A 21386-nucleotide genomic window follows, 5' to 3' on the forward strand; every position below is an offset into this window, starting at 1 on the left:
CAAGGCGAGGTAGGCCAGGGCTTGTATTTGGTTCACAGGCGTGGGGAGAATGCGAAGTAGGTGCAGAAAGAGCAGAACCCTGGAGTCCGGAGCTTGCACGGGATGTTCGGCCGGGTCAGAAGTCCCTTCTGCCTGCCGAGAACACCTACCGAGAGCCCCATCTATCCCTTCAGGAAGGGGAAGTGGCATGTGATGTTGGGGAGGTAGGCCGGGCAGGAAAACTAAGCCAGACACCAAAATCTAAAGCTTTGCTGCAGTCGCGAAAATGCGGGTGCTCAGAAACTCGCGAGCAAACAAGACAAAGAAAATCAAGACGCTGTCTTTGAGACTGTTTATTTCCTCGTTACTATTGTGGTGGTAAAAAAATAAAATATGCTTATTAAACGTGTGTTAATACACATCTACTCGCAAACGTAGCAAGAGAGGTTGCTTTAAGAAGCGGGAATCTTCAGCGTCACGTGACCGCCGGTCTCTACAGTCTGTTCACACTGGCCAATCAGGAGCCAGGAAGCCTCCTGGAGGGCCGGAAACTTTCCAAGGCGCCCGCCGACTGGCTGTATTGGGGAGGGCGGGGCCGGGGCCCGGGAGAGGGAATGAGTGTGAGCTCGTGAGTGGGCGCCGCCGCCACCGCCCCCGCCGCCGTCGTCTCGGTAGCAACCTTCGCCACGCCGGGGTCTTCAGGTGAGCAGGCCTTGCTCTGGTCCAAGGACTCCCCATTCCCGACGCCGACTGCTTACTCACCAGTCTTGGAGCCCGCACCGCGGGGGCCCGCCCCCTTGGCTGACCACGTGACCCAAGTTCAGTGACCCCTGACCTCCTCCCCCCGCGCACCCCCTCCCCGATCTGGGCTGGGCTAGGCCGGGTGGGAGGATGCGCGTTGCCGAGGCCCGGCCCGCGGAGATCAGTTCCCACGCCTCCTCTCCAGCGTGACTAGTGGCTGAGGATGCGGAGGAGAGGAGGCTGAGGAGCGGGCGACTTTGGTCACAGTCTAGATTTCGTGTACGGTCATATAATAGGGAAACTCCCTCCGTGCCTTCCGCGCTGGTGGACTAAATGCTCCCATTTTACAGATAGGGAAACTGCAGCTTCACAACGATCTGTTGGCGGGTCTAGGGTCACCGAGGGGTGGGTCTCCAACCCATGTCTTTGGGGTGGGATCCAGGCCTTGTTCCCCATACAGCTGGCGGCTCCTGAATGCGGTATAGAGTAAAGATTAGGAGCAAGGGGTTGAGTCCCTGCTCCCCCTCCCTACTTACTCAGTGCTTACTTCATGATCTTGGAGAAGTCATGGAACATTTAGCCTCTGAGGTTTGATTTCCTTGCCTGTGAAATAGACGAAATACATAATAATATCTTATTATTGAGAATATAGTGAAGTAATTCATATAAAGCACTTAGCTGTGTCTCAGGCATAGTACAGTGCTATTCGTGGCCGGGCGCGGTGGCTCACGCCTGTAATCCTAGCACTTTGGGAGGCCGAGGCACCTGGATTGCCTGAGCTCAGGAGTTCGAGGCCAGCCTGGGCAACATGGTGAAACCTCGTCTCTACTAAAAATACAAAAAATTAGCCGGGCATGGCGGCGTATGCCTGTAGTCCTAGCTACTTGGGAGGCTGAGGCAGGAGAATTGCTTGAACCAGGGAGGCAGAGGTTGTAGTGAGCCGAGATCACGCCACTGTACTCCAGCCTGGGTGACAGAGCGAGACTGCGTCTCCAAAAAAAAAAAAAAAAAGCTCGTCGGGCCAGGTGCGGTGGCTCTCACGCCTGTAATTTCAGCACTTTGGAGGCCGAGGTGGGCGGATCACCTGAGGTCAGGAGTTCCAGACCAGCTTGGCTACCATGGCGAAACTCCATCCCTACTAAAAATACAAAAATTAGCAGGTGTGGCGGCGCAGGCCTGTAATCCCAGCTACTCGGGAAGCGGAGGTTTTAGTGAGCGGAGATCATGCCACTGCACTCCAGCCTGGGTGACAGAGTGAGACATCAGACATCATCTCCAAAAAAAAAAAAAGAATAGTTCTTTCTTTCTTTCAGAAGATCTTTTTTGTTTGTTTGTTTTTGTTTTTTGTTTTGTGTTTTTTTTGAGACGGAGTTTAGCTCTGTCATCCAGGCTGGAGTGCAGTGGTGCAATCTCGGCTCACTGCAGCCTCTGCCTCCTGGGTTCAAGTGATTCTCCTGCCTCAGCCTCCTGGGTAATTTTTTGTATTTTTAGTAGAGACAGGGTTTCACCGTGTTAGCCAGTATGGTCTTCATCTCCTGACCTTGTGATCCACCAGCTTCGGCCTCCCAAAGTGCTGGGATTACAGGCGTGAGCCACCATGCCCGACCTATAATTACAAATTTTTTTTTTTTTTTGAGATGGAGTCTTGCTCTGTCGCCCAGGCTGGAGTGCAGTGGTGCGATCTTGGCTCACTGCAACCTCCACCTCCCGGGTTCAAGCAATTCTCCTGCCTCAGCCTCCGGAGTAGCTGGGACTACAGGTGCGGACCACCATGCCTGGCTAATTTTTGTATTTTTAGTAGAGACGAGGTTTCACCATATTGTCCAGGCTGGTCTAGAACTCCTGACCTTGTGATCCACCCGCCTTGGCTTCCCAAAGTGCTGGGATTACAGATGAGCCACTGCGCCCGGCCTACAATTTTTTTTTTTTTTTTTGAGACGGAGTTTTGCCCTTGTTACCCAGAATGGAGTGCACTGGTGCGATCTCGACTCACTGCAACCTCTGTCTCACGGGTTCAAGCGATTCTCCTGCCTCAGCCTTGCGAGTAGCTGGGATTACAGGCATGTGCCACCACACCTGGCTAATTTTGTATTTGTAGTAGAGCTGGGGTTTTTCTATGTTGGTCAGGCTGGTCTCGAACTCCTGACCTCAGGTGATTCGCCCGCCTTGGCCTCCGAAAGTGCTGGGATTAGAGGCGTGAGCCACCGGGCCCAGCTACAGATTCTTACAACTGGTTTGGAGGCAGAGTGCAAGGACATTGGAGGATCTAGGAAGACATCCCTGAGCAAGTGACATTTGAACTGAAATCTGAAGGAGTGAGTAGCAGTTCACTAGACAAAGGGATTGGGGGTGGAGGACAGGGAGGAGAGAGTTCCAAGTGGAGGAAGCAGTGTTCAAAGGTCCTAAAATAGGTGTATTTGAGGAACTGAAGGGAGGACACAGGTGGGAATGCAGAACACAAGAAAGTAGGAGATAAGAGGTAAGAGGTATTGCAGAAGTAGGCAGTACATGCAGAGCCTCCAGAGCCATTGTTCAGATTTGTTCTTTATTTCTTTTTTTTTTTGAGACGGAGTCTTGCTCTGTTGCCCAGGCTGGAGTGCAGTGGCGTGATCTCGGCTCACTGCAATCTCCGCCTCCTGGGTTCACGCCATTCTCCTGCCTCAGCCTCCCGAGTAGCTGGGACTACAGGCGCCCGCCACCAAGCCCGGCTAATTTTTTGTATTTTTAGTAGAGATGGGGTTTCACCATGTTAACCAGGATGGTCTCGATCTCCTGACCTTGTGATCCGCCTGCCTCGGCCTCCCAAAGTGCTGGGATTACAGGCGTGAGCCACCGCGCCCGGCCCAAATTTGTTCTTTATTTCAAAGACAATGGGGAGCCATTGGGAGGAGTGCTGCGCAGAAGCCACATAGCTGTCCATTGGATGTAGGGACCTGGATGTCACTGGTGACCCATTGATCCCCTGCCAGAGGAGTAGTGGGGGCAATGCCTGGGTGGGTCATCCTGGATCTGGGCCTTCCTGTCTGAGGTGTGGATGCATCACTTTGGCGCACGTGAGCCTACCTTCTGGTGCTGTGCGTTGTTGGAGTGAGTCATCAGCTGCTGTTTTTGTCGGTTTCTTATTGTGCCATACCCTGTGAACAAAACAGATTCCAGCATTTAGGCACTGCAGCCAAACTGGGGAAGACCAAACACATAGGCAGAAAGCCCAGCTACTATCCAGCCTGGCCAACATGGCGAAATCTTGTTTCTACTAAAAATACAAAAATTAGCTGGGCGTGGTGGCACGTGCCTGTAATCCCAGCTACTTGGGAGGCTGAGGCAGGAGAGTTGGGGGGCAACAAGAACAAAACTCCGTCTCAAAAAAAAAAAAAAAAAAAATTAGCCAGCCGGGCATGGTGGCAGGCGCCTATAATCCCAGCTACTCAGGAGGCTGAGGCAGATAATTACTTGAACCCGGGAGGCGGAGGTTGCAGTGAGCTGAGATCGCGCTGCTACACTCCAGCCTGGCGCCAGAGCGAGACTCCATCTCAAAAAAAAAAAAAAAAAAAAAGAAAAGACTGGGTAATGTATAAAGGAAAGAGGATTAACTGACTCAGTGCTGGGGAGGCCTCAGGAAACTTACAGTCATGGTGGAAGAGGAAGCAAACATGTCTTTCTTCATGTGGCTGCAGCTAGGAGAAGTGCCGAGCAAAAGGGGGAAAAGCTCTTTATAAAACCATTAGATCTTTTGAGAACTCACTATCAGGAGAACAGCATGGGGGAAAATGTCCCCTTGATTCAGTTATCTCCACCTGGTCCCGCTCTTGACACATGGGGATTATTAAAATTCAAGGTGAGATTTGTGCGGGGACACAGCCAAATCATATCAGTCATCTCATTTTCACAGCAACCCTGTGAGCTAGAGAGGGCAGGAATTATTGTGCCTGTTTTACAGTTTAGGACACAAGGGCTCAGACTGATGAAGGCCTTGGCCAAATTCACATAGAAAGTGACAGGGCAGGAATGGGACCTAGTTCTGTGAACCCCAACACTTTGGACTTTGTCTAGCTTCACCGTTCTTGACCCACTGGCCAGTCTGTTTCCTTCTCTGAGCCTCACTTTCCTCATCTGGGTACTCAGAGCTCCTTGTTTAGAAACTCCAGAGCACGAGCAGCAAGGCTGGTGTGGAGAGTGTTGGGTCACACTCCTGGGCTCTCCGGGAGGCTGGGCAGCTTTTCCAGTCTTCATTCTCCACTCCCAGCTCCACTGGGGCCATGTCAGAGCGAGAAGAGCGGCGGTTTGTGGAGATCCCTCGGGAGTCTGTCCGGCTCATGGCGGAGAGCACGGGCCTGGAGCTGAGCGATGAGGTGGCGGCGCTGCTCGCAGAGGACGTGTGCTATCGTCTGAGAGAGGCCACGCAGGTACACTCCCCTCACCCCCGATACCTCCAACTTTCCTTGTTTCTGCCTTTTTACTAACCTCCACCCTCGCTGATTTATTCAAGTGTACACTGGGTGCCTGCTCCATACAACAGAGACAGTCCATGCCTTTACAGAACTCTACTTGTAGCTGTCTGGGCTTCCAGCAGACAAAGCGCTTGCCAGGCATCTTCCTATGTGCTCCCCACAACAGCCCCGTTGGGCAGGCAGAGCGGGTAGATACTCACATTCTGCATGTGAGAAACTGAGGTGTTGACAGAAGATGTGACACCCGGGGGGTGTTTTTGTACAGGAGCAGAGATGGAATCTAGGCTTCTGATCCCTAAGCGTGGTCTCCTGTTTGCCTTCTCTCCAGTCTGGCCCACTTCATTTGGGGTTTCCCATGCCCCCTGCTTCACATCCTTTGACTCTGGCTTTTGTTCCCTCCCTCCCAGAATAGCTCTCAGTTCATGAAGCACACCAAACGCCGGAAGCTGACGGTTGAGGACTTCAACAGGGCCCTCAGATGGAGCAGCGTGGAGGTGAGTGGGGTGCAGGCCACAGAGGGCTCAGGTGGCATGAGGCCACTTCCATGTCCAGTTCAGGGCTGGCGATGTGGTGAGACATTAAGACCAAACGCTGCCGGGCATGGTGGCTCATGCCTGTAATCCCAGCACTTTGGGAGGCCGAGGTGGGCGGATCACTTGAGGCCAGGACTTCAAGACCAGCCTGGCCAACATGGCGAAACCCCTTCTTTACTAAAAATACAGAAATTAGCTGGGCCTGGTGGTACATGTCTGTAATCCCATCTAGTCAGGAAACTGAGGCATAAGAATCGCTTGAACCCAGCAGGCAGAGGTTGTGGTGAGCTGAGATTGCACTCCAGCCTGGGCAACAGAGCAAGACCCTGTCTCAAAAAAAGAAAAAAAAAAAAAAAAAGGCCGGGCACAGGAGCTCACACCTAAAATCCCAGCACTTTGGGAGGTGGAGGCAGGCGGATCACGAAGTCAGGAGTTTGAGACCAACCTGACCAACATGGTGAAACCCCGTTTCTACTAAAAATACAAAAATTAGCTGGCCGTGGCGGTGGGCGCCTGTAACCCCAGTTACTCAGGATGCTGAGGCAGGAGAATCGCTTGAACCTGGGAGGCAGAGGTTGCAGTGAGCCGAGATTGTGCCACTGTACTCCAGCCTGGGTGACAGAGCAGGACTCCATGTCAAAAAAAAAAAAAAACCAAAAAAACACAAAAATTAGCTGGGTGTGGTGGTGGGCACCTGTAATCCCAACTACCTGGGAGGCTGAGACAGGAGAATCGCTTGAAACTGGAAGGCGTAGGTTGCAGTGAGCCGAGATCACGCCACTGCATTCCAGCCTGGGCGAAAGAGCAAAACTCTGTCTCAAAACAAAAAAAAGAAAAAAAGACTAAACGCACACATAAGGGAAGCAAGACCTTGATAGCAACAGCAGACCAGGTGCTAGGCCCAGCCCACCTGGGCTATATGTTCAGAAAAGAGGGAGAGGAGGCCACTGGAGGCCCAGAGGTTAGAGAAAGCTTTTTGGAGGAGGTGGGACTGGAGCTGGCCCTTAAAGGGTGGTGAAGAACTTGAGCTTGGCTTAAACTAGGCCAAGAGGAAAAGAAGGCATTCAGGCTAAGGGAGGAGCCTGAGCAACAGTGTGGGTGTTAGGGCCTCATGGTGTGGTTTTTCTGGAGCGGTGAGTTGAGAGAGGAAGGCTATGTTTAGAAGACATTAGTGAGTTTTCAAAGTTGAGTGAGTGTGAATAAGGAGGACCAGTGCTTGGTGTGGGGCTCAGGACCCTTCCAGTTATGGGAGGAGTGACCATGTTCTTTTCCTTGACCCAGGGAGCCCCGGATGCTCCAGGCAAGTCCCCAGTGGTGGCTCTGAGTCCCAGGCTTCCACCACTTTTCTTGGGACTTCTGGACTTCCCTCAAACATGGGCTCTCTGCTCTGGTCAGTGGAGCCTCATCCTGGATCCTGACGCCTGCTCCCTCCCTGGATTCAGGCTGCTCTCCAATTCCCTTTTTCCTCAGGCTGTGTGTGGTTACGGATCCCAGGAGGCACTGCCCATGCGCCCCGCCAGGGAGGGTGAACTCTACTTTCCTGAGGATCGAGAGGTGAACCTGGTGGAGCTGGCCCTGGCTACCAACATCCCCAAAGGCTGTGCTGAGACAGCTGTCAGAGGTGGCTGCCGGGGTCCTGCATGGGTTGGGGATGGGAGTTGGACCGTGAAGAGAAGTGGTGATGGGCTGGCTGGTGGAAGAGGCAGAACTTGGAGGGGTAGGCGGTACTCTAAGGGGCAAAACGCCAGGCTGACACATCTCTCTGCACTGCTTCTAGTTCATGTCTCCTACCTGGATGGCAAAGGGAACCTGGCACCTCAAGGATCGGGTAAGGGGTGACGTAGGAAACAGGCTCTTTGGATGAATTTTCTCCCTTAGGTTCTGAGGGTGGTGCCTATGTGCCCCCGAGTCTGCGTCTAACATGTGTTTACCCATGCCTGCCTTGTGCCATGGTCTGAGTGGGCGCTGGGCTCTGCATGGAGGGCTCAGAGTTGGAGATGGGGGCCCAGACCTGTAACTAGTCATAATGCAGCATGTTGGATGCTAAGACAGAAGTCTGGGCAGCATGCTGGGGTGGTGTTTCACCCCCAGGGTATGCTGAGCAGAGCTTCACAGAGCCTGAAGCTCTCAGGAGTCCGTCTGGCAGAGGGTGGGTGGAAGACAGGACAGAGCACAGAGGTGTGCGGAGCCTAGATGGTCAGGGCTGAGCAGGCTCTAAGAGCAGTCTCTTGCCCTGGTTGTCCTGTCGGAAAGGCTTCTTGTGGATGTGTGTGGGGATGGTGGTTGAGGGGGAGGAGGCTGGAGAGGCCAGGAGAGGGCCAGCTCTCCACCTGTCCCTGCTTCCTGCCTGTCCTCTGGCAGTGCCCAGTGCTGTGTCTTCACTGACAGATGACCTTCTCAAGTACTATCACCAGGTGACTCGTGCTGTGCTAGGGGATGATCCGCAACTGATGAAGGTGAGCGAGTGGGCCCAAGTTGGGGCACAAAGTTGAAATTGTAAATTCTAGACCTGTTTTTTTTTCTTTTTTTTTTTTTGAGACAGAGTTTCGCTCTTGTTGCCCAGGCTGGAGTGCAATGGCACGATCTCAGCTCACCGCACCCTCTGCCTCCCAGGTTCAAGTGATTCTCCTGCCTCAGCCTCCTGAATAGCTGGGATTACAGGCGTGTGCCAGCATGCCCGGCTAATTTTGTTTTGTTTTGTTTTGTTTTTGAAACGGAGTCTTGCATTGTCACCCAGGCTGGAGTGCAGTGGCGCGATCTCGGCTCACTGCAAGCTCCGTCTTCTGGGTTCATGCCATTCTCCTGCCTTAGCCTCCCGAGTAGCTGGGACTACAGGTGCCCGCCAACATACCCGGCTAATTTTTTGTATTTTTTAGTAGAGACGGGGTTTCACAGTGTTAGCCAGGATGGTCTTGATCTCCTGACCTTGTGATCCACCTGCCTCAGCCTCCTAAAGTGCTGGGATTACAAGTGTGAGCCACCGTGCCCAGCCTTATATTTTTAATAGAGACGGGGTTTCAGCATGTTGGTCAGACTGGTCTCGAACTCCCGACCTCAGGTGATCCACCCACCTTGGACTCCCAAAGTGTTGGGATGACAGGCGTGAGCCATTGTGCCTGGCCTAATTCTATGAACATTTAAATTTTTATTTATTATTTTAATTAAAAAAAAATTTTTTTAAGATGGGGTCTTGCTCTGTCACCTAGGCCGGAGTGCAGTGGTGTGATGTTGGCTCACTGCAGCCTCTACCTCTTGGGTTCAAGCAATTCTCCCACCTCAGCTTCCCAAGTAGCTGGGATTACAGGGGCGTACCACCATGCCTGGCTAATTTTTGCATTTTTAGTAGAGATGAGGTTTCACCGTGTTGGCCAGGCTGGTCTCAAACTCCTGACCTCAGGTGATCCACCCGCCTCTGCCTCCCAAAGTGGTGGGATTACAGGCGTGAGCCCATATATATATATATATATATTTTTTTTTTTTTTTTTTTTTTTTAGAGACAGGGTCTCACTGTATTGCCCAGGCTGGTGAAACTCCTGCCCTCAAGCAATCCTTCCTTGGCCTCCCAGAACTTTGGGAGGCAGAGGTGGGCGGATCACTTGAGGTCAGGAGTTCGAGACCAGACTGTCCAACATGGTGAAACCCCATCTTCACTAAAAATACAAAATTAACTGGCTGTTGTGGTGGGTGCCTGTAATCCCAGCTACTCGGGAGGCTGAGGCAGGAGAATTGCTTGAACCCAGGAGGCAGAGGTTGCTGTGAGTCAAGATCACACCACTCAGGTGGATCACCTGAGGTCAGGAGTTCAAGACCAGCCTGGCTAACATGGTGAAACCCCGTCTCTACTAAAAATACAAAAATTAGCCACGTGTGGTGGTGGACGCCTGTAATCCCAGCTACTCAGGAGGCTGACGCAGGAGAATCGCTTGAACCTGGGAGGCAGAGGTTGCTGTGAGCTGAGATTGTGCCATTGCACTCCAGCCTGGGCAACAAGAACAAAACTTCATCTCAAAAAAAAGATCGCGCTGCTGCACTCCAGCCTGGCTGATAGAACGAAACTCCGTCTCAAAGAAAAACAAAAAAGTAATACTAGTACATGTTTACTGTAGAAGTACATATAATATAAAAACATAGAAAAAGAAAGTGGCTGGGTGCAGTGGTTCACGCCTGTAATCCCAGCAGTTTGGGAGGCCGAGGTGGGTGGATCATGTGAGGCCGGGAGTTCGAGACCAGCTTGGCCAACATGGTGATTTCCCGTTGGATATCTACTAAAAATACCAGAAAATTAGCCGGGCTTGGTGGCATGCGTCTGTAATCCTAGCTACTCGCGAGGCTGATGCAGGAGAATCGCTTGAACCCAAGAGGCAGAGGTTGCAATGAGCCGAGATCGCGCCACCGCACTCCAGCCTGGGCAATAGAGTGAGACTCCATCTCAAAAAAAAAGAAAAGGGCCGGGCACGGTGGCTAATGCCTGTAATCTCAGCACTTTGGGAGGCCGAGGCGGGTGGATTGCTAGAGGCCGGGAGTTCGAGACTAGCCTGGTCAACATGGCAAAACCCTGTCTCTACTAAAAATACAAAAATTAGCTGGGCGTGGTGGTGGGCGCCTGTAATCCCAGCTACTTGGGAGGCTGAGGCAGAAGAATTGCTTGAACCCAGGAGGCAGAGGTTGCAGTGAGCCGAGATTGAGCCACTGCACTCCAGCCTGGGCAACAGGGCGAGACTCCATCTCAAAGAAAAAAAAAAAAAGAAAAAGAAACTGAAAAGTCTATTCCTCCACCTACTTTTTTTTCTCTGTATCAACTATGATTACTCTCATAAAAACCTAAGTGGTATTATATTAAGCATCTGGTTTTATAGATTGCCTTTCTCAGTTAAAAATATGTTGGACGGCCGGGCGCGGTGGCTCACGCCTGTAATCCCAGCACTTTGGGAGGCTGAGGTGGGCAGATCACGAGGTCAGGAGATCGCGACCATCCTGGCTAACACGGTGAAACCCCGTCTCTACTAAAAAATAGAAAAAATTAGCCGGGTGTGGTGGCAGGCGCCTGTAGTCCCAGCTACTCGGGAGGCTGAGGCAGGAGAATGGCGTAAAACCTGGGAGGTGGAGCTTGCAGTGAGCCAAGATCGTGCCACTGGGCGACAGAGCGAGACTCGGTCTCAAAAAAAAAAAAAAAAAAAAAAAAAATGTTGGACATTCAGGTTGTATTCAGGGCCATATGCAGGTATATGTGAATGAGTTTCTGTAGGTTACATTTATAGAAATAGAATTGCTAGATCAAAGAATATGAACATTTAAAATTGTAAAACATGAATAAGGTGATACACTGTCTTCCAGAAGAATACCGCATTCATGTTTTACAATTTTCTGGTGGATCCAATGCGGTCTGGGCCCTTCCTTTTAGGTTGCACTCCAGGACTTGCAGACGAACTCCAAGATTGGGGCACTCCTGCCTTACTTTGTTTATGTGGTCAGTGGGGTAAGTGACCAGGCTGGGACAGGGAGAATGTTTTGTAAGGAAGAGATGACCCAGCAGGTATAGGGCTCATGGCAAGTGCTGTCAGAATGGTGGGCTCCTGCCTGTCCCCTCATGTCCCTGTAAGCTACCCTCTTCTCCCAACAGGTGAAATCTGTAAGCCATGACCTGGAGCAACTGCACCGGCTGCTGCAGGTGGCACGGAGCCTATTTCGTAATCCGCACCTGTGCTTGGGGCCCTATGTCCGCTGTCTGGTGGGCAGTGTCCTCTACTGTGTCCTGGAGCCACTGGCTGCCTCCATCAACCCCCTGAATGACCACTGGACTCTGCGGGATGGGGCTGCCCTCCTGCTCAGCCACATCTTCTGGTAGCCACTGGGCCTAAACCTGTGGGTGGGATTGCTGCAGAGCCAAGTGGGTTGGGGTAAGGAAATGGGGCGAAGCCTCTGGCTTTGAGAGTCTATGAGAAGATGGGGAACCTTTTCCCTAGGAGCGTCCTAGCTGGTGTGCTGTGACACACTGGGATTCTGAAAATGGATTACAAATACGCCAAGGTATTGGTTCTTCAGCCCTCAGGTCCTAGGCCAGTCACCCCTGGCAGCCTTCTTCACTTAACCCCAGCACTCCCGAGTGTGCTGTACAGATGCTATTCTCTTTGTGTTGTCTTGTGCCCTGTTGGGTGGCACCATGCCTCATTCCCCTCCCTAACTGAATGGTGCTCCCACAGGACTCATGGGGACCTTGTAAGTGGCCTCTATCAGCATATCCTGCTATCCCTGCAGAAGATCCTGGCAGATCCTGTGCGGCCGCTCTGCTGCCACTATGGAGCCGTAGTGGGGCTGCATGCTCTTGGCTGGAAGGTGAGCACCCTGGCCTTTCTCACACAGCCGTAAGAACTCCCATTTGTGTTAGAAAAATAGTACTTGTGCATCATTATCTCCAAAATAGTGTGTGCCTGCCACTGCCATGTATTGAGTTCTGGCCTTAGGCCAGGCTCAGTGATACTTGACTTTCTGAATGTAAATGTCTTATCCTTTCGAAAGTCCTATATGGCAGATACTGATGTCCCCACATTTTATAAATTCCTGCCCGTTCTATATTATCACATTAAGAAATACCTTCAATTCCTGTTGTATTGAGCATTTTACACATGAATAGATACTGAATTTTGTCATACCTTTTTAGCATCTGTAGAAATTATCAAATGATTATACGCTTTAAAAATTAGGTGTTGGCGCCGGGCGCAGTGGCTCACGCTTGTAATCCCAGCACTTTGGGAGGCCGAGGTAGGCGGATCACAAGGTCAGGAGATCGAAACCATCCTGGCTAACACGGTGAAACCCCATCTCTACTAAAAATACAAACAATTAGCCTGGTGTGGTGGCGGGCGCCTGTAGTCCCAGCTACTCGGGAGGCTGAGGCAGGAGAATGGTGTGAACCCGGGAGGCGGAGCTTGCAGTGAGCCAAGATTGCGCCACTACACTGCAGCCTGGGCGACAGAGCGAGACTCTGTCTCAAAAAAAAAAAAAGTTAGGTGTTGCCACTGTGATAATATTAAGAGGGAGGATCTTTTTTTTTTTTTTTTGAGACGGAGTTTTGCTCTTGTCGCCCAGGCTAGAGTACAGTGGCATGATCTCAGCTCACTGCAACCTCTCCCTCTTGGATTTAAGCAATTCTTCCACCTCACCCTCCCGAGTAGCTGGGATTACAGGCACGTGCCACCATGCCCACCTAACTTGTATTTTTAGTAGAGAGGCAGTTTCATCATGTTGGCCAGGCTGGTCTCAAACTCCTAGCCTCAAGTGGTCTGCCTGCCTCGGCTTCCCATAGTGCTGGGATTATAGGCATGAGCCACCACGCCCAGCCGATTATGCGGTTTAATATGACAAGTTCTATTCTGTTGATATGCTAGGTGTATTAATGGGTTCTTCTTCTGAACCACTTTTGTATACCTGGAATAAGTTCTATTTGTTGCTTTTGAGATTTTTGTTTTTTTGAGATGGAATCTTGCCAAGATGGCGCCACTACACTCCAGCCCGGGCGACAGAGTGAGACACTGTCTCAAAAAAAAAAAAAAGAATATATATATATATATATATTCTTTTTTTTTTTCCAGACAGAGTCTCGCACTGTCGCCCGGGCTGGAGTGCAGTGGCGTGATCTCGGCTCACTGCAACCTCCACCTCCCGGGTTCAAGTGATTCTCCTGCCTCAGCTTCCTGAGTAGCTGGGACTTATAGGCACGCACCACCAGGGCCAGTTAATTTTTGTATTTTTAGTAGAGACGGGGTTTCACAATGTTGGCCAGGATGGTCTCAATCTCTGGACCTCGTGATCCGCCCGCCTCGGCTTCCCAAAGTGCTGGGATTACAGGCGTGAGCCACCGGCGCCCGGCCATATATATATATTCTTAATTTTTTTTTTTTTTTGAGACGGAGTCTCGCTCTGACACCCAGGCTGGAGTGCAGTGGCGCCATCTTGGCTCACTGCAAGCTCTGCCTCCCGGGTTCACGCCATTCTCCTGCCTCAGCCTCCCGAGAGTAGCTGGGACTACAGGCGCCCGCCACCATGGCCAGCTAATTTTTTGTATTTTTAGTAGAGACAGCGTTTCACCGTGTTAGCCAGGATGGTCTCGATCTCCTGACCTCATGATCCGCCCGCCTTGGCCTCCCAAAGTGTTGGGATTACAGGTGTGAGCCACCGTGCCTGGCCTATATTCTTAATTTTATCATCAATTTATATTGGATTTTTATCAGATGGTTTTTCTGCATCTTTTGAAATGATCCTAAGGCTTTTCAGCTTTTATTTTCCAATGTTATTACAGATTTCCTGATAGTAAACAATCTTTATAGTTCCATGATACACTAAACTATGTCATGGGATAGTCGTAAAGAAAAAACCCAAAACTTTTATTTGACTGTAATGCATTTTAATTTGCTTGTGGGTCTGCTAAATTTTAAAAGGGTTTATATTCAGGAGTGAAATTAAACATGTTTCCTCTCATGTACTGTCCTTGTCTGGTTTTAGAATCAGGGTTATACTGGCCTTATAGAATGACGTGGGGAGTATTTCTTTTTTATATTTACTTTAATAAGATTTAGATCATCTTTTTCTTTTCTTTTTTTATTTAATAGAGATGAGGTCTTCCTACATTGCCCAGGCTGGTCTCAAACTCCTTGGTTTAAGTGATCCTTTGGCCTTCCCAAAGTGCTGGGATTACAAGCGTGAGGCACTGCACCTCGCCTATCTTTTTCTTGAGTGTCTGTAGACTTTTGTAAATTCTGGCATGGTATTTTTTTTCCTTTTTTTTTTTTTCGAGACAGAGTCTCACACTGTCGCCCAGACTGGAGTGCAATGGCGCGACCTCGGCTCACTGCAACCTCTGTCTCCTGGGTTCAAGCGATTCTCCTGCTTCAGCCTCCCGAGTAGCTGGGATTACAGGCGCTCACCACCATACCTGGCTAATTTTTTGTATTTTTAGTAGAGACGGGGTTTCACTATGTTGGCCAGGGCTGGTCTCGAACTCCTGACCTCCTGATCCGCCTGCCTTGGCCTCCCAAAGTGCTGGGATTACAGGCGTGAGCCACAGCGCCCGGCTGGTATTTTCCTTATAGGCCCGGCTGGTATTTTCCTTATAGTTAATTCTTTTTTTTTTTTTTGAGACGGAGTCTCACTTTGCTTCCCAGGGTGGAGTGCGGTGGTGTGATCTCGGCTCACTGCAACCTCTGCCCCCCGAGTTCAAGTGATTCTCCTGCCTCAGCCTCCCAAGTAGTTGAGATTACAGGCAACTGCCACTGCGCCCAGCTAATTTTTGTATTTTTAGTAGAGATGGGGTTTCACCATCTTGGCCAAGCTGGTCTTGAACTCCTGACCTCAGGTGATCCACTGGCCTCAGCCTCCCAAAGTGCTGGGATTACAGGCGTGAGCCACAGCGCCTGTCCAATCACAGGATTTTAAATTGTATAATCAGAGTCCAAGTCTCTGGTTGGTTGGTTTTATGCAGATTGTTTGAACTGAGTCTCGGTTTACATCTAAGTGAAGCCAGTACTTGCCTGATTGTATAGGGTAGCAGTATGCAAACTAAATTTTGGAGTTGTCAGTAATGAGCATTATTTAGCACACAGGGCAGTGATATTGGGTATATTTTTTATTGTCTCCCTTTGTACCTTATCTTTATTCCCAATGCCTAGCTTAGGTATACAGTAGGTTCCAAATAAATATATGGTTGAATATGCCAATCAGGGAATTTAGGAGGATTGAGCCCTGTCTAGGATCAGAGATAAAGGTAGGTCTTTCATGGGAAAGGGTCCTTGAGAGGGAATAAGTATCAAAGACATGCTAACTGCATTCCTTCTCTTCCTTCCAGGCAGTAGAACGAGTCCTGTACCCACACCTGTCCACCTACTGGACAAACTTGCAGGCTGTGCTGGATGATTATTCAGTATCTAATGCTCAGGTCAAAGCAGATGGGCACAAAGTCTATGGAGCCATTCTGGTGAGTACCGTCCCCTTCCAGCCTCCCTTCCCTGCATGAGCTTAGCAGCCAAGCAGGCTTACTTTGGAATATTTGATGGGCCCAGGTTCCTCGAATTTTTTGCCTATCTTAGTCCTTGGCTCTTACAGGTGGCGGTAGAGCGACTGCTGAAGATGAAGGCCCAGGCAGCAGAGCCCAACAGGGGTGGCCCAGGTGGCAGGGGGTGCCGGCGCCTGGACGACCTGCCATGGGACAGCCTTCTCTTTCAAGAGTCGTCCTCCGGGGGCGGTGCAGAGCCCAGCTTTGGGTCCGGCCTCCCGCTGCCGCCAGGGGGCGCGGGGCCGGAGGACCCTTCTCTTTCGGTGACCCTGGCCGACATCTACCGGGAGCTCTACGCCTTCTTCGGTGACAGCTTGGCCACACGCTTTGGCACCGGCCAGCCTGCACCCACGGCTCCGCGGCCGCCCGGGGACAAGAAGGAGCCGGCGGCAGCCCCGGACTCGGTGCGGAAGATGCCGCAGCTGACGGCAAGCGCCATAGTCAGCCCGCACGGCGACGAGAGCCCCCGGGGCAGCGGCGGAGGCGGCCCCGCGTCGGCCTCTGGGCCCGCCGCCTCTGAGAGCAGGCCCTTGCCGCGCGTGCATCGGGCGCGCGGGGCACCCCGGCAGCAGGGCCCCGGGACCGGCACCCGCGACGTTTTCCAGAAGAGCCGTTTCGCCCCGCGCGGCGCCCCGCACTTTCGTTTCATTATAGCCGGGCGGCAGGCTGGGAGGCGCTGCCGCGGGCGCCTTTTCCAGACTGCCTTCCCCGCGCCGTACGGGCCTAGCCCGGCCTCCCGCTACGTGCAGAAACTGCCCATGATCGGCCGTACCAGCCGCCCCGCCCGCCGGTGGGCGCTCTCGGACTACTCGCTGTACTTGCCGCTCTGAGTCAGTGGCCGCTTCGTTCCTTGTAAATAAATCCCGCCCCCGGAAGTGACGTCTCCACCTTCGTGGGTCGCGCCGGATAAGGTGGGCTTTGGGCGGGGTGCTGCTGCGGCGGCGCTTCCTGGTGGTCAGGGCCCCATGGCGCTGTCCTGGCTGCAGCGCGTCGAGCTTGCGCTCTTTGCTGCCGCCTTCCTGTGCGGGGCCGTGGCGGCCGCGGCGATGACTCGGACCCAGGTGCGGCTGCGGGGCGGGGTCAGGTAGGCGGGGGAGCTGGCCGGTCTGGACATGGCGAGGCCACTTTCGCTTTCCGACCGGGCTTGCTGCTGCTCGGAGCCGGTGGACTTGGTGAGGCACGGCTGGCGCCGGCCTGTACCTGAAATGCAGCGAGGCTAATCGCGCTTTGTGGCTCCTCCTGGCCAGGTCATACTTCGATGTTGTCCCCTCGCCAAAGGGACGGGTCAGTAGCGTCTTAAAGCACTAGGTGGAGTCGGGTTTCGTGGCTCCTGCTGCACAGCCTTACTGTGGTTCCGAAACAGAAGTCAGTGCCGAACCTGCGTCCATCCGTTAAATCAGAAGCCATTTGTGCTGAGCTTTGTCGAGAAATAAAGCATAGTGTAGTGGAGATGATCAAGCTGCCACATGATTGTAGCAGTGTGTTAAATGACAAAATGAGAGATGGAGAAAACGCTGACGTAAAGGTAGAAGCCAATAATTTACATCGTTTACCCCAGCCAGGTAATCTGGTTAATAAACATGGGTTCATTTAATGCCTATAAAGTAGGCACTAGTGTGCCTATTTTACACCATGAGAAAACCTCAGAGATCCGCAGGGCGCGGTGACTCACGCCTGTAATCCCAGCACTTTGGGAGGCTGAGGCAGGCGGATCACTTGAGGTCAGGAGTTCGAGACCAGCCTGGCCAACATGGCAAAACTCTGTCTCTACTAAAAATACAAAAATTAGCCGGGTGTGGTGGCTCATGCCTGTAATCCCAGCTACTTCGGAGGCTGAGGCAGGAGAATCGCTTGAACCTGGGAGGCGGAGGTTGCAGTGAGCCGAGATCGTGCCATTGCACTCCAGCCTGGGTGACGAGCGAATCTCCATCGCAAAAAAAAAAAAAAAACCAAAAAAACAAACACTGGCCGGGCCTGGTGGCTCACGCCTGTAATCCCAGCACTTTGGGAGGCCGTGGCAGGCGGATCACGAGGTCAGGAGATCAAGACCATCCTGGCCAACACGGTGAAACCCTGTCTCTACTAAAAATACAAACAATTAGCCAGGCATGGTGGCAGGTGCCTGTAGTCCCAGCTACTCAGGAGGCTGAGGCAGGAGAATGGCATGAACCCAGGAGGCAGAGCGTGCAGTGAGCCGAGATAGCGCCACTGCACTCCAGCAAAAAAAAAAAAAAAAAGCACCTCACAGATAGTTATTTGTTGAAGGATATACAAGGCCTGGGTTTACTCTAAGGTTTCTGCACAGAGACCATAACTTGTGAGGCTTCTCTGAAGCTCATTGCATTCTATATTCATTGCCTATTTTCTGATCCTTCTGGCCACTGCCGGTGTGATTCCCCAGCAGGCCCTCTCCATCAATATCCCTGTCCCAGAAATAGGAATTGACGGTGCACAAATAACTTCCTGGAATGCAGGACCATTCCTAGGTTATCACTAACACCCTACCAAGAGACTATATCTAGAGACATTAACCTGAAATCTAGGACTCAGCAGCTTCTCTCCACAGGGCTCCTTCAGTGGTAGATGTCCCCTGTATGGTGTGGCCACCCTGAATGGCTCCTCCCTGGCCTTATCCCGTCCCTCAGCACCATCCCTGTGCTACTTTGTAGCTGGGGCCTCTGGCCTCTTGGCCCTCTACTGCCTCCTGCTTTTGCTCTTCTGGATCTACAGCAGCTGCATCGAGGACTCCCACAGGTGACTGCCTAACCCTGAGGGCCAGGGGCTGAGGTAGGATGAGCCTCGCCTCCACCACAAGGCTTGTTCTCTCCCTTTCAGAGGTGCTATAGGGCTGCGCATTGCACTGGCCATCTCAGCTATAGCCGTCTTCCTGGTCTTGGTGTCTGCCTGTATCCTTCGATTTGGCACCAGGTCTCTCTGCAACTCCATCATCTCCTTGAACACTACAATTAGGTAATGGGAGAGGGAGGGAAGCCTGGCTGGGGCTGACTACCTTCCCTCTGCAGCGGGGTCCTATAATTTCCTTTTATCCCCATCAGTTGCTCTCAACTCACAGGGCACTGGGCACAGGTGTGCCTCGGATATAAACTATCACGCTTTCTCACAACTGTCTCTTTGACCTCACAGCTGTTCTGAAGCCCAGAAAATTCCATGGACACCCCCTGGAACTGCTCTGCAGTTTTACTCCAACCTACACAATGCTGAAGTGAGACCCAAGGATAGGAGGAAAGATTGACAGAAGTATCTGTAGCTGTGTGGGTGCTCACCAGTGTATTGTGAGCTTGGCTTACCAGTGAGAGGAGCTGAAGGGGTTGTCAGCTTAAAATTCAGCAGTTCAGAGTGGTGTGTGGGTGGGAAGGACTGGATTTGAAATGGTCCCACTCCTGACAATCCTGTCCCTGTCTCCTACAGACCTCTTCTTGGGTGAATTTGGTATTGTGGTGTGTGGTCTTGGTGCTCCAGGTCGTGCAGTGGAAGTCTGAAGCCACCCCATACCGGCCTCTGGAGAGGGGTGACCCTGAGTGGAGCTCTGAGACAGATGCTCTCGTTGGGTCACGCCTTTCCCATTCCTGAAGAATAAGCAGAGTGCTTCCTGCAGCCGAAGACTCCATGCCCAAGTGCCTGTAATCCCCCCCCACAAGGCCCTGTTTATGTTGGGAGTCTTAGTTTTCCTTTCGGCGGGGGGTAGGGGGGGAAACATAATGACAGGCCCCCCTCCACCTCTTCCTACAGCTGTTTTTGTACCAAAATATTATATTACTGTCTTCATCTTAGTAGTGAGTTTTTGATGTTAAAGTACAACTAGATAGGAGGAAGGAGTGAAGGCTAAGCAGACATGGACTGAAACTTAGAGGTACTGTTAGGCAGCTGCCCTAGGGATGACTGCTCCTTTATTTGTTGTTAATGAATCTTGACCTCCTTGTGTGACCCTGGTTGTTACTCCATTCTAAGATTGGCGTTTTTTTGTGTTTTTTTTTTGTAAATAGAGACAAGGTCTTGCTATGTTGCCCAGCCTGGGCTCGAGCAGTGCTCCTGCCTCACCCTCCCAAAGTGCTGGGATTACAACAGGTGTGAACCAACACACCTGGCTCCCCAAGGTTCAGTTTTTGTCCTCCTCTTGGAGAGGTGAGTGACTTGAGGTCATTTCTTCACAAGCTCCGGTAGGCACCCACAGTATTGTCAAAGAGTTTTGTGTTAGGGAAGTGTCCAGTTTTGTCCAAGAGGAAATAGAAGCGTCGGCCTTTGACTTTCAGAGGTAGCATGGCAGGGACTTCACCCCGGTGGGCCATGCAAGATACCTGCTTCAAAGGAACTGTGAAATGGGCCCCCAAGCCAAAGGGGGCATGAGTGGTGAGGGTCACCTGCTGCCCTCCAGCTCGAAGCACCACTGAGCGCACAGACCGGAGAGAGAAGAGAAGACCAGCACCGGGTACGAGGGCTCCTGCAGGAAGGGCAGAGATTGGGGTGAGGGGTTTTCACTGGGCATCTAAGTACCGACCTTTCCAGTGCCCTCTGAATAAGAAATTTGTGGGATGAAAGTAGTATTTACTGAGCGCTTTTTTTTTTTTGAGACTGAGTCTCACTCTGCCGGCCAGGCTGGAGTGCAGTACTGAGCTCCTGTTATACCCAATAATCTTGTTATTCCTCCCAACAACCTTAATAGATGTCCGTTTCCATTTTAATGGGAAGATGAAGAGCTTTAAGGACCTTGCTCCAGGTCGCAGAGTGAAGGGCAGCCCTCAGCCTAGGCTATGACAGGGCACGGCGCTCGGAGACATCACTGTTTCGCAATTTTTTTTTTTGAGACGGGAGTCTCGCTCGGCCGCTTAGGCTGGAGTGCAGTGGCGTCATCTCGGCTCACTGCAACCTCCGCCTCCCAGGTTCAATTGATTCTCCTGCCTCAGCCTCCCGAGTAGCTGGGACTACAGGCGCTTGCCACCACGCCCAGCTAATTTTTTGTATTTTTAGTAGAGACAGGGTTTGACGGTGTTAGCCAGGATGGTCTGGATGTCCTGACCTAGTGATCCGCCCGCCTCCGGCCTCCCAGCATTTGAGCCGCCGCGCCCGGCCAGTGTTTCACATTTCTGTGGGGTAAAGCCCGCCCGTCACTCTCGGATAGGGAGTCCCTGACTCTCCCTGCCTGTATAGGGAAGGTCGTGTCCCGCCACCCCACGTTGTCACAGTGGGAAGCCAGCCCACGTCTTACCGATGGCGCCGCAGCCGACGGCCAGACCGTAGCGCCAGAGCGCGGAGCGCAGGTCGAAGGGGCCACGATTTGGGACCTCCGCATCCAGAGGCTGCACCGGAACCGGGGGCCGGGACACGGCTGCCACAGCCATGGAAGCCCAGAAGACGCCCTGGCCCGCGCAGAACAGCCCGAGGATGGTGAAGAAGCGGCCCCGATCATGCTCAAAGAGCAGCACATCCCGTTGCAGCGTCGCGCCTTGCAGGGGCCGGCAGGTGAGCAGGGGCCGCAGCACGGCTAGCAGCCCCGTGGGCCATCGCCTCCAAGGCGCCGCCATGGCCATCCGACTTCCGGGGTGGGGCTTCCTGCCGCAGAGCCGCCTTCCGCCCTCCCTGGGCGCCCCCGCTAGAGGGCCCGCCCCCCTCGCTCAGGGCTGG

General features: G+C 52.3%; 3 protein-coding genes and 1 long non-coding RNA gene across 7 annotated transcripts; 2 read left to right on the plus strand and 2 right to left on the minus strand.

Moving 5' to 3' along the window:
* The first annotated feature begins 536 nt into the window (after positions 1-536).
* Positions 537-16621, plus strand: TAF6L (TATA-box binding protein associated factor 6 like). 4 transcript variants are annotated; one of them, XM_034932803.3, is made up of 11 exons: positions 537-681; positions 4964-5123; positions 5576-5662; positions 7172-7322; positions 7479-7529; positions 8063-8157; positions 11103-11177; positions 11322-11542; positions 11902-12034; positions 15540-15668; positions 15797-16621. In XM_034932803.3, the coding sequence occupies exons 2-11, from the start codon at positions 4977-4979 to the stop codon at positions 16574-16576; spliced, it is 1869 nt and encodes a 622-aa protein (XP_034788694.1). In that variant the 5' UTR covers positions 537-681; positions 4964-4976; the 3' UTR covers positions 16577-16621. The 4 variants fall into 4 exon arrangements, with proteins under 4 accessions (XP_034788694.1, XP_063464593.1, XP_063464594.1 ...); XM_063608523.1 differs by having other exon boundaries at positions 8090-8157; XM_063608524.1 differs by lacking the exon at positions 11103-11177.
* Positions 680-4956, minus strand: LOC129393373 (uncharacterized). The gene is made up of 3 exons (XR_008620193.2): positions 3784-4956; positions 1268-1323; positions 680-1190 (listed from the first exon to the last, which is right to left on the minus strand). It is a non-coding gene; the product is annotated as an uncharacterized LOC129393373 (long non-coding RNA).
* A 52-nt stretch (positions 16622-16673) lies between the features above and the next one.
* Positions 16674-19537, plus strand: TMEM179B (transmembrane protein 179B). Its single transcript, XM_034932811.3, has 5 exons — positions 16674-16807; positions 18313-18500; positions 18582-18716; positions 18891-18969; positions 19176-19537. Exons 1-5 carry the CDS (start codon positions 16712-16714, stop codon positions 19335-19337), a joined length of 660 nt encoding a protein of 219 aa, XP_034788702.2. The 5' UTR covers positions 16674-16711; the 3' UTR covers positions 19338-19537.
* An 81-nt stretch (positions 19538-19618) lies between these two features.
* Positions 19619-21292, minus strand: TMEM223 (transmembrane protein 223). Its single transcript, XM_003828506.4, has 2 exons — positions 20971-21292; positions 19619-20205 (listed from the first exon to the last, which is right to left on the minus strand). Exons 1-2 carry the CDS (start codon positions 21290-21292, stop codon positions 19913-19915), a joined length of 615 nt encoding a protein of 204 aa, XP_003828554.1. The 3' UTR covers positions 19619-19912.
* Positions 21293-21386: the final 94 nt, after the last annotated feature.

Source organism: Pan paniscus, chromosome 9 (genome assembly GCF_029289425.2).
Source record: "Pan paniscus chromosome 9, NHGRI_mPanPan1-v2.0_pri, whole genome shotgun sequence".
In the NCBI taxonomy this organism is placed as follows: Eukaryota; Metazoa; Chordata; class Mammalia; order Primates; family Hominidae; genus Pan; species Pan paniscus.

Coding starts and splice junctions, on each gene's coding strand:
- TAF6L (XM_034932803.3), top strand. CDS start 4,977: ATGTCAGAGCGAGAAGAGCGGCGGTTTGTGGAGATCCCTCGGGAGTCT. Junction 7,323..7,478: donor TGCTGAGACAGCTGTCAGAG/GTGGCTGCCGGG, acceptor CACTGCTTCTAG/TTCATGTCTCCTACCTGGAT. Junction 8,158..11,102: donor ATGATCCGCAACTGATGAAG/GTGAGCGAGTGG, acceptor CCTTCCTTTTAG/GTTGCACTCCAGGACTTGCA.
- TMEM223 (XM_003828506.4), bottom strand. CDS start 21,292: ATGGCCATGGCGGCGCCTTGGAGGCGATGGCCCACGGGGCTGCTAGCC. Junction 20,206..20,970: donor CGTCGGCTGCGGCGCCATCG/GTAAGACGTGGG, acceptor CCCTTCCTGCAG/GAGCCCTCGTACCCGGTGCT.
- TMEM179B (XM_034932811.3), top strand. CDS start 16,712: ATGGCGCTGTCCTGGCTGCAGCGCGTCGAGCTTGCGCTCTTTGCTGCC. Junction 18,501..18,581: donor TGCATCGAGGACTCCCACAG/GTGACTGCCTAA, acceptor TCTCCCTTTCAG/AGGTGCTATAGGGCTGCGCA. Junction 18,970..19,175: donor CCAACCTACACAATGCTGAA/GTGAGACCCAAG, acceptor TGTCTCCTACAG/ACCTCTTCTTGGGTGAATTT.